Source organism: Propithecus coquereli, unplaced genomic scaffold (assembly GCF_000956105.1).
Source record: "Propithecus coquereli isolate 6110/MARCELLA unplaced genomic scaffold, Pcoq_1.0 Scaffold142, whole genome shotgun sequence".
In the NCBI taxonomy this organism is placed as follows: Eukaryota; Metazoa; Chordata; class Mammalia; order Primates; family Indriidae; genus Propithecus; species Propithecus coquereli.
In genome coordinates, this window is record NW_012138525.1 from 5893104 (window position 1) to 5908670 (window position 15567).

The 15567-nt window shown below is 48.8% G+C and overlaps 1 protein-coding gene across 3 annotated transcripts in view; it reads right to left on the reverse strand.

Annotated features, from left to right (window-relative positions):
- Positions 1 to 15567, reverse strand: part of RALGPS1 (Ral GEF with PH domain and SH3 binding motif 1) — a 305604-nt gene that overhangs the window by 223727 nt on the left and 66310 nt on the right. For all 3 annotated transcript variants that reach the window (XM_012639803.1, XM_012639805.1, XM_012639802.1), the window contains exon 2: positions 1762 to 1883. In XM_012639803.1, coding sequence (XP_012495257.1) covers positions 1762 to 1818 — 57 coding nt within the window. In that variant the 5' untranslated portion in view covers positions 1819 to 1883. The remainder of the gene's footprint in view (positions 1 to 1761; positions 1884 to 15567) is intronic.

The window sequence follows — 15567 nt, forward strand, 5'->3', positions numbered from 1 at the left end:
ACCCAACCCCAGGGGATGCTGGTTCAAAGGGATGGGGGTGAGCTCAGGCGTGGCCATTTTAAAAGTTCCACAGGTGATAGGACACTCTCCCCTGAGGATGTTAGAATGAACTTCTGAAAAGTCATAAAGCTTATTCCTCAATGCTTCTGAAATTGGCAGTCTATTCCATCTCCCAGTCTCACAGATAGAGGCTGAGCAGTTATCTACAAATCATTCTGCACCTCTACACCCACCTTCCAGGAAGCAGGCTAAATCAGGGTGACAAGGCCGATTTTCTTTAGGACTGCACAGTGTCATGGTTAGGAGTACCAACGCGAGAGTCAGAGAGGCCTGGCTTTGAATCCCCATCCACCTAGAAGCTGTGTGATTTGAAGCCGGTTTGTCCACTTCTCTATAGCTTAGCTTCCTCATCTATAAACTGGAGATAAGCCTAACACATACCTGAAGGGGCACTGTGAGGATTAAGTGAAAGAATGCCTGTGGAACATGCAAAAGAGTGCCTGGTATACAGTGAGCACCAAATTATGGGTGTGTACGGCTGTAAATGTGTCACTCAGTTACCAAAATTTATTGAGCACTTCAATTATACACATACTCATTTGTTGATTCATTTGACAAATATTTATTGAGTACTTACCGTGTACTGGATACACATATATGCACACGGACACAGTATATACGAGTGTGTGCACATATTTGTATATACACATACATACACACACTCATATACATACACACAGACCAGAGAAGAAAGAAGTGTAAATTATAGATGGAAATAGAAGTCTGATTCCTCTAGCTACCAAACAGAGTTCATTCCTGGGATTTCAGGTATCGTAAGTTTCCTGTAATGCCACATTATACCTGCCCAAACACACACACTCATATGAGGGGACTTGTTTAATCAAAAGGTGCACCAAATACACTCGCGGGTGCTGATGATAACAGTAACAATAATGCTACCGCTGCAGCAGCGAGTCTACTTAGCCCTATGTTGCACCATTAGGGAATTTTAAGAGGACCCACAAGTCCAATTTCACGACCAGAAATCAAAATAAGGAATTTTTTTGGAAGGTTTACAAGAAATGAACTGGTTCATTTCTTTCTGGCTGGTTACCCAGGGTCATTTCAAAAGCCCGGTTTGACGATGAAGGCCTTGTGAGGCCGAACCCTGATGCTGCCCCGCCAGCTTATCAGAGGAGCAGGCGTGACGCATACAACACAGCGGCACCCTGGGCCTCAGGTGGCACGGCTCCTCCTGCCTGCCTCTGTGCCATTACTGAGCTGGGAAAGCAAACTCCCAAACCCCACGGCAGGGGCCCTGGCCCAGGCCACTCCAGACCACCAGTCCTTACAGCCATTTCCTACTGAGCAAGGTAAATAAGAACCCGGGGCCAGTTGGAATGACTTCTGTCTGACTTCATTCCAGAATGTGTGACTTATTTGTAATCAGCAGCGGCTTTTCCTGGGAAAGGTCTGATCCCTTCTTGCCACCAAAATGGAATGTGGCACTTGCTACAACTGGACTGGGCAGGTATTTGTTTTTCTTTGAAGAGAACGACTTCAGAAAACATACTGATCCTCAGGGCTGACTGCCTCCCAAATCTCACGCCTGGCGTGGCCAGGGGCCTTGGGAGTGCTAAGAATGGTGGCATTCACGAAGCCCTGCAGCCTTGCTGTCCCTGCCTCAGCTGGGGCTTGGGTCAGCTGAAAGGAACCCCCCCCAACCCCCACGCACTGTCTCGATCCTCGCAGCCCCTGTACCTGTGGAGTGGCGGAGGTGACCAACACGCTAGCCATCAGACCATTCCTCTTATACATAGTCTCCAGGCTGCAGGGAGCTTCAGGGCAGCCTCTACCGGTGACATAACCTGTCTGGAGAATTCCTGCAAGGCAAAGGGGCTCATGAGAACCAGCCTTCAAAACCCAACGTATCCCCACCCCCAGGAGACAATAATGCCAGACTTGAGCAGACATCCACAGGAGATCTTGAAAGAAAGGTCATAAGCTGGTGGCCTTCAGGTTAAATATGGCCCACAAATATAGGTTGCTGGGCTTGTATACAGTATTAATATTTTTAAAATTAATTACCAATATTTAAAAATTAGAAGATTTCATGTAGAATGCTGGATTTCTGACTTTTCTGGCAATACTGGGCCCATATTCCTGCATGACAACCATCAGCTGGGCGGAGCAGAGCCTGCCCTTCAGACTGGAGCAAGCGCCTTTCTCCCCACGTGGCCTGCGCAGCCGTTTCAGTGTTTGCCTGGCCCTTGCAGACACTAGAGTTTCTGGTCTTTGTTCTAAAACAAAGGTGGGGGGAAGAGGACAAACTGATTCTACCGTGTTCCTCTGGGCACCATATTGTCTCATCAATGACAACCTGCATAACAGTTAACCCCATATGGTACCCGCCATGTGCATGTGCTTGACATACATTAACTCAACATTTACCCTCCCAACAATCCTGAGGTAGGTCCTATTACACCTTATTACATGTGGGGAAGTTGAGGCACAGAGAGGCAAACACCTCATGCTTTGGTGGCTTGCTCATGCTGTCCCACCACCCCATCATGATTCAGGACCCTGCTCACATGGTGCTTCTGGTTCCCAGGCCTGGACCACCCAAAGCAGAACCAGCTGCTCTCTCACCACTGTGCACACACCTCTAGGAGAGTGTTCAGCACATCACTGAACACACGGAGCTGTGGCCACCAACAGCTTTTTAGCAGGAAGTGACCAGGAGAGGAGGGAGGTTTGCAGGGCAAGGGAAGGAGAAAGCAAAGACACCAGGCGCAAGAGAATGTGCTGAATGACTCCATTTTTAGGAAATATTCAGAAAAGGTAAATTTATAGAGACCAAATGCACATCAGTGTTGGACTGCCTGCTCGTGGACACAAAGGAGCTTCTGAGGGGATGGAAATATTCTAAACTGGACCGTGGGGGAAGTTACACAGCTCCAAAAATTCACTAGAGATGACAGAACTGAACAGTTCGAACGGGTAGATTTTAGGGTATATGAATTATATCACAATACGAGAAGCACCCTCAGCTCTGGTTTACAATGGGGATCTCCCTCCTCCCACATTCCCTTTAAAATAATCAAATAAAAATTAAAATACTCAAAACATTCTATTAGCACATGATAACAGAGAAGGGTGCTATTAATCAGCAAGCAAACACGAGGACTTCCCGGTGCAGAAGAGAGGGCATGAGAGGAGAGGGAGAGCCCTGGAGGAAAGGAGAGGCCTCCTGGGAACTGAGTGGATGGGACTCGCCAGCAGAAACCCCAGTGAAAAACCCAGAGACTTCAAAACGGGGAATCCCAAAACTGAGACTAAAAGTAAATCGAGCTCAAGAGTTCAAAGTCGGTGCAAGTCTGGGTCGAGTTGCCTGGGCTGTCTCAAACCAGATAACCAAACCGAACGGGCAGGAGGTCCAGGGCCAACTCAGCCAGTCTGTTCTAAGCCACAATAAACCAGCTAGATTGGATGGAACCTGGTCAGATCAGTTCAAACGAGATTAAAGTGACTCAATCCAGGCCTAACAGAGGGTCACCATGGGAGACTGAGTGGGAGACAGCCAGACTGATCCTCTTTAAGTGGATCCAACCTGCTTCAGTTCAGGCTGAAGTGGACTTGCTCCTTTCTGGGTGTGCCGGGAAGCCCAGACATGGAGCCCAATCAGCACAGCCTGGCCCCAACCAGAGGCCTTGCTCTCTCTACTTGCCTGATAACCACCAATGCTTGAGTCGCACAGCCCTCAACACCGTTCTCAGGCCCTCTCCCTCTTCCCATCTGAAGGATGCCACCAAGACCACTCATTTCCCTGGCACGGTTTAGAGGCACACTGAGGTGCCCCCCCACACACACACTAACAGCACTAACAGTGAGTGCAGACACAGCGCAAGGCAGGAGGCTAAGCATTCTTAGCTGATTTAACCTTCACAACAGCCCCATGAGGTAGAGACTATTTGGATTCCTGGGAAACTGAGGCACAGAGAGATAATGTGATGTACTGATAGTTAGTGGTAGGACTGGGGTGTTCAAACCCTGATCAGTCAATGCCAGGGCCTAGGCTCTTAACCATCCCTGACATTGGCTCCTGCAAGAGTCTAGGTGAGAACTAAATAAGGAAATGTATTTGGGTTTTGAAGTTTAGTTTTGTTTTGTTCTGTTTTGAGACAGGGTCTCTATAGCCCTGGCTGCAGTACAGTGATACACTGCTGCAGCCTCGAACTCCTGGGCTCAAGCGATCCTTCTGCTTCAGCCTCCCAAGTAGCTGGGACTACAGGCATGCACCGCCACACCCAGATAATTTTTTTTATTTTTTGTAGAGACAGGGGTCTCACTATGTTGTCCAGTCTGGTCTCAAACTCCCGGACTCAAGCAATCCTCCCGCCTCAGCCTCCCCGAAGCACTGGGATTTACAGGCATGAGCCACTGTGCCCAGCCTAGGGAAATGTATTTAAAATGTTCCATACAGGCCCAGCTCAGGGCAAGCTGTTGATCAAGATTATTAGTTACTATCAGTGTTAATCTTATCCTGAAAGTTTCTATTCATTTATTTACTCTTTTTTCCTAAAACAAACAAAAAATTAACTTTAAATGTTCATAGTGCTTTGTGAAACCATGGGCTTCCACTGCTAAGGAACACAGCCGAGGCTAGGGGTCCGAGTGCAGGGGTCCTCCTCCAAAAGCCTCGACCTGCCTGCCCTTCCCCGGCAGCTCCAAGCCCACCCAGAGACGAAGTATGGCAGCCACAGTGTGTTACCTATTACACTTTCTATGGAAGCCTGAGCAGGAAGGAAAGACAGAGCGCTTATTTCTGATCTGACTCCTGCATGTCTTGCCACTGACAAAACAGCCTAATTTATGGGCAGCAACTCTCAGACAAGTGATATTTTACATGCTAAGAAAGAACAGGACCAAGTAGAATGGAACATCCTTCCCAGGGCCCAGAGAAACCCCCACCCATCCAGCTTCAGTCCCTGAGGCCTGGCTGAGCCTCAGCTTTGCAACCCCCAGTGATGGGTTCAGCCTGGCCCAGTCCCCTCCCTGAGAACCACTTCCCTACCCACAAGAGGGCCCTCCCAGGCCAAACCAATTAGACCAGGATGGTCACCTGATTCTCCTAGGAAATCAGGACCCTGAGATACCAGTCTCTGCTGGTCAGCCAAACTGAGCCATTGTACAATCCTTACGTAACATGAAAATATCTGTGATTTCTACTGGTGACAAAGTCACAGGTACTGTTAATGTTACTGTGATTCATTGTCTATATTAATAAATGAGAAAAATGCTAAATTTCAGTTAAAAGTTACTGAAAATAAAAAATTTTTTCCCCATCCAGATTGATCAATGCCCTAGTCAAGAACTGCTATTCTAGGCACTGAGGACATGAAATGAGCAGGCACATAGGTCCCTGCTCCCACAGAATTTATACTCTTGTGAGTCAGAAAATGCACGTGACAAAGAAGACAATTTCAGATACTAATAAATGCCTTGAAGAAATAAAATAGGGTGGACGATGACATGTGCCAGCATGGTCAAGGAAACACTCTCTGAGAATGCAATATTTGAGCCATAAAAACCAGTGGGCCTGTTTTTTGCAGAAAGAACAGAGTGCAAAGACCTTGAGATGCACATGAGCTTAGCAGCTTTATGATGGAGGCAGAAGGCCATGGCTGGACTAGTCAGCCGGAAGCAGTGCACAGACAGGCTGGGGCCAGAGCAGGAAGGGCCCCGCAGGCCGTGGTGGGGAGTTGGGGTTTTATTCGAAGTACACTGGAACCCTGTAGCACATTAGAGGGTTCTGAGCAGGGGAGTGACATGATCTGATCTGCACTGGGTTTTGTTTTGTTTTATTTTGAGATAGAGTCTAACTCTGTCACCTGGGCTAAAGTACTGTGCCGTCATCCGAGCTTACTACAACCTCAAACTCCTGGGCTCAAGCGATCCTCCTGCCTCAGCCTACTGAGTAGCTGGGACTACAGATGCACACTACCACATGTGGCTAATTTTTTCTATTTTTAATAGGGATGGGGTCTCACTCTTGCTCAGGCTGGTCTCGAACTCTTGATCTCAAGTAATCCTTCCACCTTGGCGTCTTAGAGTGCTAGGGTTCCAGGTGTGAGCCACCGCATCCGGCCATGCATTGTTTTTAAGGTCACTTTGGGTACTATGTGGAGAACCGCACTGGAGAGGCCAAAAACACCAGCAGTAAAGCCAGTTAGGAGGTGAGCGATGGCAACAGCTTGGACTGCTGGCCACGGGGAGAAGGAAGTGGATTTGGCAGGTGTTTTGGAAGTAAAACAGATAAGACTTGCTGATGGACTGCATGCAGGGGGAGAAGAAGTAAAGAGAAACCAAGGCTGGCTCCTAAGTTTGGGGCTGCTGTGAATGGGTAGAGGGGGGCCTAACAGTGGTGCTGCTCAGTGATCCAATCGTTCATTCATTCAACACCCACCCACTGGGACTGCTGGTGGACCAATTCTGCGGGTTCGGGGTTGAAGAAGACACAGCCTTGCCCTCAGGGTCCTGCAGAGTAGTGGCAGGAGAAAATCGAGTGAGGAGCTACTTACAAGACATGTGCTGTAACAGATGGTAGGTTCACTGGAGCACAAAGAAGGGCGTGACCCTTTGGCCCTTGGGGGTCAAAGAAGACGACACTGAGAAGAGCCATTACGCAGGGTCTTAAAGATGAGTGGGCGCACTCCAAGTCAAGGACAGGCAGAGTGGGGAGGACACACGTGGACGGAGGCCCGTGGGAATGGGTGGGACACTGGCATGCTGAGGCACGAGCAGGTGTCCCCTCCCACCTTCCCGGCCCTGTGTCCATCACAGATGAACAGGGCGCTGGGACACAGCAGCAAATTAGACAGGCAGGGCTCCCCCTGGAGTCTATGGTATCTCGAAGGCCCTAATACCACAACCACAGCAACAGCATCTTGCCTCCTGTTCATTTCCTCAACCATTCAGCAAACTTGGTAAAATTTTTCCCAAGCCCTGCTCTGTGCAGAGGAGTCAGACCAGCCCTGGGCCTTAAGGAGCTCACACGCAGTCTGATGATCACTCTCATCGCCACAATTTGTTAGACACTTTGTGCCAGGCTCTGGCTAAAGGATTTATATAATTTTTAGAAACCCATTTTATAGGTCAGGAGACTGAGGCTCAGAGAGAGAAATTAACTGTAACGTGGGGATACGTTTTTAAATATCTGCACTGGCTATGTTGCCTTCTAGACAGGGCGGCAATGTGGCATAATGGTGTCAACACCCGCTTTTTGAGACTGGGCAAATAAGTCTGCACCACACAAAAAAAACCATATTTCCCCCTCCTTCTGCCTCTCTCACCGCTTACACATGCACGTACATACACATGTGCACGTACACGTACATGCATACTCTTGCTGCCAATGCCTCCCTGGAAACCAAAACACTGCAGGAGAAAAAGTGATTCTCATGATGTAACTTCTTAAGAACGTGGCAGTTGTATCAGAACCACAAAACAGCCCCTCGTCTTTTTTCTGCTTATGACAGAATCTGGTCTTGTGTGTGTGGGCTCCTGAAGAGGGAAAGGAAAATCCAATATGCAACGCTGGTTTCCTTCCAGACTTCTCTTTCAAGGTTTCAGGCTCAGTAAACGAAGAAAATAACATGAGACAGTCCGATGCAGACCCCTGTTGAGAAGGCACAATGATCACTTTTTCCTAAGCTTATGGAGGTTGCTTCAAAGAAAATACACACATCCAGGAATGTTCAATTACAAGACAGTAATTTCTTCCAAATGTTTCAGACAAGTATGAAAATGGATCCCAAAGCTGTTCAAGAACCACTTCCACAAGGCGGATGTGCTGCTCTCAGCGGACAGCCGCAGCTCCTCCCTTCCGTGTCCAGCACAGAAGCTGTGACAAAGACAAACTGGAAGGAAACAAGAGGGTTTCTGCCCATGACCCCTCCACCAACCGCTCGTGAGCGGTAAGCGTATGTACACACACACACAGACACGCACGCGCACACACGCACGCACACACACGCACGCACACACGCACGCACTTCCTGGACCACAGCCACAGCACGCCAGACTCTGTGCTGCCAAAAGGTTTCCCATCAGGGCAACCACCACTCTGGGGCAGGACCACCTGCCGGTAGCTGAAGAAAGGGCCCCCTTGTGCGGGACGGCCGTGCTGCTATCTCTACCTCACCCTGACCCCTCCAAACTCTCCGAACCTCTCTTCCTGGCGAGCAGCAGCGTCTGGCGGCTTTCAAAGAGAGGCCCTGGCCACGTAAGCACGTGTCAGCCCAGACCGGCCATCCCTCACTCCGGCATTCACCGGCTCCCTCCCCAGCTCCTTTCACACCACCCCTCCAGATGTTCAACGTCCAACCTCTGGCCTCTCCCCTCAGGGAGAGATAGTGGGCTGAGGAGGCGCCGCTGTGTCCGAAATGCCACGTGGGGCTGTGCCTCCATGAAGGAGAGAAGTCAGCAGCACTCGGGAACGAGGGCTGGCTTTAGAGTCAGGGTCAGCTGCCAACGCCCTGGAAGGGGATGACGCTTGTGAGATCGAGCAAACACAGGGAGAAGGGCCGGGAAGAGCACCTCCTTGGGGGTGGAAGCACCTATGTTTGTGCAGCTGAAGTCGGGCCGGTGCAGACAGGCAGCACCCTGCGTGCTCCGGGACGCGCCTGTGGACACCCCCACGTGCGGGCTCCGGGAGCCAACGCTGGGCAGGTGCGAGCAGAGAAAGGGAACCTGAAGTCCAGCCCAGGCATGCCTAAGCTTTCCGAGCAGGAGGACTTCCTAAATTTTTGAAATAAAAGTAATATATGTGCATCGTGGAATTATATAAACTGGATAAAAAAGTATAAAATAAAAAAGGAAGGTCTCTTCTCCCCACACCCCCAGTCCCTGTCCCCAGGTTACACAGTCCACACAGTGTCAGGTAGTTTCTTAACGCACACGCCCACAAAGACACACAGGTATGTGCAGAGATACAGGTATTTAAATACAGCTGTCAACACACATTACAGACCCTCCTTTTCAACACTAAAACAAAGTTCAGCTCTTTTTGACATCTGTTAAGAAAAAAATCTCTTAGTAACAAAAAGCTATTATAAATTCACCAACACTTTAAAATGAACATGTGGTTTAACAATCACGACAGTATCTACATCCATCTGAACAAGAGTGAGACCTGTTCACGACACCCGGTCTTCATCCTATAGCTGGGGCTCGGAGCACACCCGGACTGGCGGAGGCCTCACGGTAGCCAGGAGCTCAGCACCCTCCCCTGCCCAGGGCCTCACAACTTGCCATCGCTGGCTGCTGAGGACAAGGCAGCTACAGGGCAGTCCCTGCAACAGTGCAAGGGGCCAGGTCCCTCTCCCTGGCTCAGAGAACAGATAAGCCAGAATCTGAACGGCCGCCTGTCACTTGCTTTGAGCCCTTGGCAAGTTGCTTGACCCGGCCAACCTTCCCTTTCCTCACCTCAGGAGAACCGCAGTACAGGCTGAGAATCTCCTGTAGAACATGCTAGAGACCAGAAGTGTTCTGGATTTGGGATTTTTTCGGATTTTGGAATATTTGCATTATATACTTAACTGGCTGAGCATCCCAAATTCAAAAATCCAAAATCTGAAATGCTCCAATGAGAATTTCCTTTGAGTGTCATGTTAGCGTTCAAAAAGTTCTGAATTTTGGAGCATTTTGGATGTCAGATTTTCAGATTTGGGATGCTCAACCTGTACCTACCTCACAGGAGGCCAAAGGGATTCACAGAATGACGTATGCAGAAGTTGCTGGCACAGTGCCTGGCACGTAGCACACACTCAACAGATGACAGCTGTTGTTTCTGTTAACACCCTCCACAGCCACCACATCACTACAATTTATTAGACACTTACTTTGTGCCAGGCTCTAGCTAAAGAATTTATATATATTTTTACAAACCCATTTTATAGATGAGGAGACTGAAGCTCAGAGAGCTAAATAAAACTATAACATGGGGATAAGAGGTTACGTGTCTGCACTGGCTGTGTTGCCTTCTAGACAGGGAGGCAATGTGGCATAATGGTGTCATCCCCCACCCCAGCCCCACCCCCTGTCTCAGAGCTGGGGTGGGCACAGGCAATGCTCTCTTAGCACAGACCACAAGAAATCAATTCGAGGTCGAGACAACAGGACAAATGTGAATGAGGAAGATGCATCCCTCGTAAGACCAGGAAAGGGTCCTCCAACTGGCAGGATGGTTTATTTCAGACCCTCGAGGATATGCCAGCTGGAGCTGCCCCATCCCCTACACGGCACCCACAACCTACTCTGGAAGCAAGGGCTCCTCCCTTCCAAAACAAGCCTGAAGAAGACAGGTGAAGGAGGAAAAAAATTCATACCTACAGCCACTAGCTGGTGAGACCTGATTTTTTCCAGAGGGAAAGGAGGCAAATTTTAGGAAAATGGGAGGCCTGGGGATATTTGTGGGGTGGGCTTAAAGGGAGCATCAGGAAATGAGGGTGAAAGTCAGAGTATGGAAATGAGGGGGGTCTACCTGGGACATCCCAGACACCCATGGGAGCCTTGGGTGCACCCTCATGGAGCACCCTCCATTCTGGAAGCCTGGCCGGGGAAGCGTCCCCTTTTGTGTATCAAGGATCACAGCAGCCAGACCAGGAACCCAGTGCCAACTCTACACAGACCTCAATCCATCACCTACTTAATCTTAATCAAGGCCCAGGGAGCATTTGCTTGGGGTACAGGCATGCAAAGTTACCTGGAACTAGAGGGGGTTACTACCTCTGACTGGGGCTGTCATGGACAGAGACAACCCCCCTCGGTGGCACATGGCCAAGTCTCACCTTAAGGTTTATTCTTGACACAGTGATCCTTTCAAAATGTAAATCATAACTTGCAGGACGATACACTAAAAAAGGTGCGTTTTCCTACATATAAAGAAAACCTACATGGAGAAAAACAGGCTGCATCTTCCCCCTACCACGGGGGAAGCTAGAGAAATACCCTGTGTGATAAGAGGGGATGATGTCTGCCCCGGGAAGTGACCTTATACAGAGGCAGAAAGAATTCGGTGCACGGCATAAGGTACTGCAGAACCAAGCAGGATGAGAACTGAGAACAGATCTAGCGGCAAGAACACCCGGGAACAGCAGCAGCAGGGCAAGCCTGACTCGCAGAGGGATGAGGAGTTTCTGACTCTCCCAGGCCAACTACAGCAGAAAGAAGGCAAGAGACAGGGGCATTGCTCAGGCTGGGGTTTTCTGGGGACTTGGGGAGACTCCTGAGCATGTTCTCAGACTCAAAATAAGGAGTTAACTAGAGAGCAAAATACTCAAAATGCAAGAGAAAGAGGGGACATCTGAGAAATCAAGTCTCAGAGAAGCTGGTAAGGGTGGGACCACGTCGGCTGCTTCCCCTGTGGCTGGAGTAAGGAGAACAGCGCCCACCACCCAGACCTCCCCACCCCCAGGAGGAGGCAGCGCTGGGAGAGCACCCCGCGACCACAGGGAGCGCCAGGCAGGCCAGGCACCTAGGACAACACTGGAAGGCTGGAAGAAACCCTTTGTTCTGTAGGTTCGTTAAACAGACCTACAGAAACCAGACCCTAGATTCCATCCAGTGAGGCTCTGATAGACCTCCTGGGCAGACTACGGAACGTCACAGATCGGAGCAGACTGAGGAGACACGATGACTAACTGTGGTGAGGGGCCCTGGCCTGGATCCTGGGACAGAAAAAGGACATCGGGTAAGGGGGAAACTGGAGACAATTGAAAGTGGTCTGTAGTTTAGTTAATAGTATTGTACCTATGTCAATTTACCAATGTTAATTTGATGGTTCTGCCATGGTTGTGTTAAGTTCTATGCTGTCGTGCAACTTCTCTGCAAATCTAAAATAATCTCAAAATAAAAAGTTAAAAAAATATTTTAAAAGGATTGTACGCCCTTACAGCCTATCCCGCTCTCACCCACCCTACCCCACCACACACATGTACATACAATCTCACAACCAGGCCTGAAAACAGGGGCCTCAACACTTCCTGTGCAAGACCATTACTGCAGGGCAGCCTGTTATGTGGGGGCCAAACAGACCCCACTAAGGTGGACGGTGGATGGGGACAAGACAGTCCACTGCAAGAAGCAAGGGATCTCAGCCCCCTCTTTCTTTCCCCCCAGTTCCCGCCAAGGGCAGAGGAACTGCTGGCCCGGCTGGAAATGGTCCAGGGCATCAAGAGCACCGCATCCGCTAGGACCACCACTGACTGCCAAAAGGTCACAGGCCTGTTCAAGGCCTTTTCTCTCCCACTGCTGTCGTGAGGTCTGTGAGGGGAACAGGACCCCTGCCTGGGCTCAGCCCTCCCTGACTCCCACAAACATGCCTGAGGTGCCCACGTGGCCTGCACGTTCCCATGGGCTGCTGCTGGCCGGAGGATGGTAAAGGCCCAAGGACGGATCAAGCTCCGGTGGGTGAGGGGCTGCTTTGGGCCACAAGCCTGTCTCTTGCTCCAGCCCAGCTCTGACCAGAGAAGCTGGAATTAGTGTGCCAGGCACTGCCCGGCTCATAAGTCCTTTAATTCTCTTCTGCTGTTGTTCCTCCTGTGATCAGGTACCCCGGAAACCTTGAGACGAGGGGCAGGCTGGCAGAACAGGACATCCACATTCCTGGGCCTTCTTGACACAGAGCACTGAGTCCCGGCCCTAACCCCTAATTTGCATAATGAACAGCCTGGTCCTTCCTGTGAAAACAGACTCTGTCCCCAGAGACTAACGCAGGGTGGGCAAGGTCTGCCTGGAGAAGGGGGAGTGAAGACGGTCTGGGCAGCGGCGGGAGAAAGGCTGCTGGGAACAAAGGGCACGCCCCACGAGGTGAGGCCAGGCAGTTTAGGGAAAATGGAAAACTTCCGCCCAGTTTCAGGATGTCTTCAGTGTCACCCACATTCCACGGGGGGCACTGCAGGGACGATGGGTGGGGTGGAGGTGCCACACGTGCGTGGGGACGACACTTTCACATCAAACTCTACTAATAAAATTGGCTTCAAGATGATGCAGTGAGTCCACGCGTTTGCCTTCCCCTCTCCAATCTTGTTGAAATGACCAAAGAAACAGAAAATAAGAAAAGATCTGTTGCAGCACTGAAATACAGGAAAGGGTGACATCGATGAACCATAAATTGTGAAGAATTTCTAGATTTGAAGCAGATGGAGTTCGACTGAAGAGAAAACTATGAGTGTTAGAGATACAGCCGTAAAATCAACTGTTCCCTCCGAACAGACAATAATTGGCTAGAGGTGTAACGGCACAAGAGCCCACTAACGAAAGAGAAAAATATCTGGAAATCAACGTGAAATGTACAAAAATCATTTAAAGAAAACTACGAAATCTTACTAAACAACGGAAAAACTTAAATCAAAGGAGAGACGTTTCATTCCCCTAAATGAGACGATATTGTAAAGCCACCAATTCTTCCAATTAATCCATAAATAAAATGCAAGTTCACTCCAAATCCTAAGGGGATTCGTTTTGGAACGCAACAAATTGATTCAAAATTTCATCTAGAAGAATAATTAAACAGCCAAGAAGTTTTTGAGAAAGAACTAAATGAGAAGGGTCTTGTCCTGCCAGGAAGCCACAGTCAATGATGAACGGCGCAGAGAGAGACGAACAGACCAGCAGGGCGGGACCCGGTCCAGAGACGGGACCCAGCGCATGTGCAGAGCAGCACGCGGCCAAGACAACTTTTCACACAGCAGGGAAGATGGATTCTTCAATAAACGTTGGTGAAACAATTTGTTATTCACTTGGGAAGGGGAGGAATTTATTTAAAATCTTACTCAAAATCATACGTAAGAATTAACTTTTGGTGGATTGAGATTTAAACAACTAAACAAAAAACATAAAAATATTAGAGGAAACACAGATCAATTTTTTTTATATAATTTTGGGGTAAAGAAGTCTTCTCTAAGGGTGATACAAAAGCCAGAAGACAAAGGAAATTATTGGCAATTTAGCCATGTTAAAAATTATAACTTCTGTACAGGAAAAGACATCATGAAAAAGATGAAAGACAGTCAATGAATGAGGAAAAGGGTGTTTGTGATGTTGTATGACAAATGATGAATTAATATCCTTAATACAGAAGAACTCCCCCAGGAGCTCTGGCTCAACACCCGGTAGATGTGTGGACTCCGGCAGGGGGTCTGTCCTCTCTAAACCTCAGCTTTCTCATCTATAGAAAAAGGAAGCTACTAGCAGCACCCTTCTCACGGGGTTGACATGAGGATTACAAGAGTTGTTATTTATAAAGCATTAAGCCCAGAGTCTGAACAAAGCAAGGAAATCATCAGACAGGCAAGGCTTTCCAGGAAGGCTCCTGACTGTAATATTGCCTACAAAAAGGCAAGAAAACACTGGAAAACCAATAAACATGCTCCAGCACCGCAGTCAGAGTGCACCCATCCAATGGGATGCTACGCAGTGGGTAAGACGGAGGAAGCAGATCAGTATTTACTGACAGAGAAAGACTCCCACAATCTACTTACGTTCATTCATTCGTTCAACAAGTATTTACTGAAAGGTTAGTCTATATCAGGCCCTGTCCTAGGTGCTAGGGATGGAGCAGTGAAGAAAAAGCCCGAAGCCACCAAGGACATTCTAGTGGGAGAAACAGAGAAAAGCAAACCATTCGGCAGGATGTCGGCTGGTGGTAGGTGATAAGAACAAAAGTGCAGCAGGGAAAGCCGGGAGGCAGAAGGGTTGGGGGAGGGTGAGAAGTCCTCACTGAGAAAGGGACACTGGAACACGTTTTAAAATATTTACACATGCATGTGAACACACACAGAAGTACAGAAGTATATACACAAAACTGTTAATGTCATTGCCTCCTAAAGGTGTCACTGTTTGGCATTTTTACCTTCTATTTTTTGTACACATCAATACTGTCTGATTTCTTGTGAAATAAGTGTAGAAAACGTTTATGAGCAGCACAGCATTTAGGGGAGAAAAATGAGAATGAACTTCCACAGACGAGCACTTGAAGGACGGTTCATAGCCGGGTATCAAAGGTTTAGCGACTCCAAAGCCAGGAGGTTGGGGTCTGATGCCTGGTAGTGTGGCGCCACCTGGTGGCCAATCACCTAACTGATCAATCTCGAACCATGCCAAGGAAGCAAAAGAGGCAAGATGCATAATTGTATAAAAACGTAACTGCCCTAGGGACAGAGACTGGAAGAGAAGTAGCAAACACAAACACTGATTTGTTGGGGTGGCAGGTTCATGGTGGAATTTATCTAGGTTTTATTTTCAATCACAGGTTTGTGATGTTTCATTCCTTTGTCACCGTGCCATGGAACAGTCCTGTGGAACAGCTGAATGTACGCACTCACTGAACAGAAGCAGAGTGAGAGGTGGGCTGGGCAGCAAAGATCCATATCCCAGGCTGTTTGCACATGTGTCCTCCAAGAAGCTTGGGGACTTCATAAAGAAGAAGACCAAGACCTCAGGGCACAGGTTGCTTGGAAGAGGAGGGGTCAACCCCATTGGGGGTGCTTGGGGGTGGGGATAAGA